The following is a 3673-nucleotide window of genomic DNA, read 5'->3' as shown; positions in this document are numbered from 1 at the left end:
GCACAGGCCGAGCTGGTGCTGTAGAGAGCAGCGGGGCAGAAGTAACGGCGAGACTTGGCAGATGCCGGCCTCCTTGTTTTTGTGTTCCTGCAGGATGGACGTGGCAGCTTCCTCTCCTGCGTGGATTTTACTTCCGAGTGAGGAAGCAGCCAGACGCTTTCTGATGTTCACCCCCCCGAAAAACCACCACCACCACCCAACGACATCACCACCCAGACCTCCAGGATCCCGCCGGAAAAAGCTGCTCTCACACAAACTTTCCCTCCATCGCATCAAAGTGTCTCTTTCACTTTGAAACCTTATTTTTCGACTTGTGTCCATCATTACATGTCCAGTTTTAGGTCTTTTTTTTGTCAAATGCACAACAATTACAGGTTTTTAGATTATTACCCAAAAACTTACAGAGGTTGTTCATATTAATATCCAGCGACGAGATCACAGAAGAAGTAACATCAGAAGTCATCACGCTCACGTTAGAGCAGATGTGTGTCTCAGTTTATGGAGTCAAACTGTATACGTTCTCTGGACAATGACTTCTGATGCAGCTCAAATATTATTCAATTTAAAAGGAGGAATAAAGAAAAATAATGGGACCCGATGAACTTCCTGAGTAACATAATGTTAAGATTAAGCATCATGCACTTTATGCAGCTCAGATTACGTTTCGTCCTCGGTATGAATTATCGTATTGTTTTCTTCTTTCTTTTTCATTTTGTTCTTTATTTCTATTGTCTGGGGCGCTGGAGCCCCTCAGACACCGGGTCTCGAACCCAGGACCTTCATGCTGGGGGGGCAACAGCGCTGATCACTGAGCCATTGTGCCGCCAGGTGAAGGCAAGGTCACGGTGAGATATCGTATTCACAAGAACAGCCGTACGTCTGATTAGACAGACAACCCGGAATCGTGATGCCTCCGTCCCCGTCCCCGTCCCCGTCCCCTTTCTCGCCCTCGTCCTCGGCTATTGGCGGCGCCGAGGCTTAAAAATCAACGTCACACGTTTATGTAGGAAGAAAAAACTTGTGCATGTTTGTTGGAAACATTTCGACCTGAAACCTCACACACTTCCTGTAATGTCATATTAAATCCTCATACTCGACCACAGCTGTGTGTGTGTGTGTGTGTGTGTGTGTGTGTGTGTGTGTGTGTGTGTGTGTGTGTGTGTGTACTTGAGCAGTCGTGGCGCCTCGTCGTTGACCGGCAGCACGGTGACCTGAGCTGTCCCCTGGACTGTGTGGACGCCATCTGTCAGCCGCAGAGACACGGCGTCCTTCAGGGTTTCTGTGTCATCATGCATGTACACGATCTTCATGCCTGCAGAGGAGGAGGAGGATGAAAAGGAGGAGGAGGAGGAGGAAGAGGTGGAGGAGGAGGAAGAGGGGAAGAGGTGGAGGAGGAGAAGGAGGAGGAAGAGGTGGAGGAGGAGGAAGAGGGGAAGAGGTGGAGGAGGAGAAGGAGGAGGAAGAAGAGGTGGAGGAGGAGGAGGAGGAAGAGGATGAAGAGGTGGAAGAGGAGGAGATATCAGAATTCAGACTTTAAAATTAAAAAAAAAGACCCAAAACTTAGCTGGAAAAACAGAAAATTATAATTAAGGACAAGAAGGGAAAAATATCAAGAAAAGTATATTTATGATAATTAAATTCTATATTTAAAAGAGAGAAAATTACATATTATTGATGGTTATTATGTTTTGTTTTATTTGAGTATTTTTTATTTAAAGGTCATTTTCTGTTTTTGTTACTTTTCTTTTTTTGGATAATTTCAGGTCATTTTCTTGCAAATTTTGGGCTCGTTTCTCGTAGAGTTTCTCATTTCCTTCTTTCACGTCTTTCAAGAAATCATGACCAGGTTTTAAAGGGTTAATGACTTCTTTGCAGAGTACAGTGGATTGCGTGATTTTTTCGGGACGTGGCGGCCCGCCGGCGTCTCTCACCCTGTCGGAGCTCCTGCAGGGTGAAGGAGGTGATGGGGAGGCTCCTCTGCAGGAGCTCGGCTCCCATCTCTTTGTAGCGGCTCGTCTCGGCGCCGTAGATGCCGTTGATCAGGCTGCCGTGAGCCGGCGGCTGCACCACCGTGAAGGTCAGGACGTCCGGCGGAGCGTCCAGGTCGAAAGCGTTCAGCACGGACGGCGTCAGCTCCCTCATCCCGCCCTCCTTCACCTGCAGGAGGCGAGAACACGAGTTACTCCTCAGCAGTGACAGGAGGCCAGGGGCCACGCGCAGCGGCCCCAAACACGCTTCAGGATTTATGGACGTTTCTGGGAGTTCAGGTTGTTTTTCGGATATGAGGACGTTTTTGACAGTTAAGAATGTTTCTGCAGTTTTAGGACATTTTTAGGATTTTAGGATATCTTTGACATTTAAGGATGTTTCTAGGATTTAAGGATATATTTAGGATTTCGGGATATTTCTAGTATTTTTGGAGATTTCTAGAATTTCAGGACATTTTCAGAATTTACTACATTTCTAGGATTTTAGGAAATTCTTCTGATTTTAGGACATTTTGACATTTAAAGATGTTTCTAGAATTTTAGTACATTTCTGGGACTTAAGGATATTTTTAAGACCTGGGATGTTTGTAGGACTTTAGGATGTTTCTAGAATTTCAGGACATTTTTCATATTTTGAGACATTTTTTTTCGAATTTAAGGATGTTTCTAGGATTTTAAGAAGATCCTAGAATATCCGGACATTTTTAGGATTTTAGGACATTTCTAGTATTTTAGGACATCAGTGTCTCAGCTGTGTCCTCTGTCGGGGGTGTGGGGGATCCTCCTCTGGCTCTTTTTTGATGCTGTTTTATGTCTCTGACACCTTATGGAGACTAAAAGGACAAATTTAGTGTCAACCACTTTTTTTAAAGCTCAATTAGAACATTGTTGGGGGGCCACCAGGGGCCCTATCAGGGGCCCTATCAGGGGCCAGATGTGACCTGTTGGCCGTTAGCCGAGTATCGCTGCTCTTAAGCTTCATATTTTTCCCGCTCGTCGGGTAAAAGCTGGACTTACGGTGAAGTTGGCGAGCAGCAGTGAGGGCGCCTCGTCATTGGTCGGATTGATGATGATGTAGAAGGGGACGGGGGCGGAGCGGTGCAGCCCGTCACTCACGCTGACAGACAGCTGGTCCACCGTCGGCTCCACCCCTCTGCTCTCTGATTGGACGTAGTTGATGAAACCGGCGGTCAGGTGGATGAGACTGAAGGATTCTGAGACAACGAGATTCAGCAGGGTCAGGTCGACTGTTCGCCACACACACGCACACGCACACACATGCATGCACACACACACACACACGCACACGCACACGCACGCGCACGCACACACACCTGCACGCACACACACACACACACACACACTGACCCACTCGGACCCCGGCGTTGCTCTTCTCGGAGCCCGGCGTCGGCAGCGTGTTCTCCAGGAAGCCGTGCAGAGGAGGAGTCTCCAGGTGGAAGGTCAGCTGGTCGGGGGGGCTGTCAGGGTCCGAGGCCCCCAGGACCCCCCCCCAGAGGCAGGGAGGGGGGGCCTCGTCCCCCACCAGCATGGGCCCACCTGCCCGAAGACAACAAGACAACAGCAGTCACATGACACACTTTTAAATGACGTTTGTCCCACACGTGACCTGACAGCAGAGCGGAGGGACAGAGGTCGTCTCTCAGCGCTCGTTATGGCGCCGCCGT

General features: G+C 48.7%; 1 protein-coding gene across 1 annotated transcript; it reads right to left on the bottom strand.

Moving 5' to 3' along the window:
• Nucleotides 1–1167: 1167 nt before the first annotated feature.
• On the bottom strand, nt 1168–3545 carry LOC121965421 (FRAS1-related extracellular matrix protein 1-like; the record flags this gene model as incomplete). Its single annotated transcript, XM_042515567.1, has 4 exons — nt 1168–1312; nt 1932–2157; nt 3006–3202; nt 3357–3545. Coding segments are annotated over 4 exons (757 nt in total), but the record flags the coding sequence as incomplete, so codon positions are not given.
• Nucleotides 3546–3673: the final 128 nt, after the last annotated feature.

This window comes from Plectropomus leopardus, unplaced genomic scaffold (genome assembly GCF_008729295.1).
Source record: "Plectropomus leopardus isolate mb unplaced genomic scaffold, YSFRI_Pleo_2.0 unplaced_scaffold1993, whole genome shotgun sequence".
Taxonomy (NCBI): Eukaryota; Metazoa; Chordata; class Actinopteri; order Perciformes; family Serranidae; genus Plectropomus; species Plectropomus leopardus.
The sequence above is the reverse complement of the archived record's forward strand: the minus strand, read 5'-3'. Positions and strand labels throughout refer to the sequence as shown.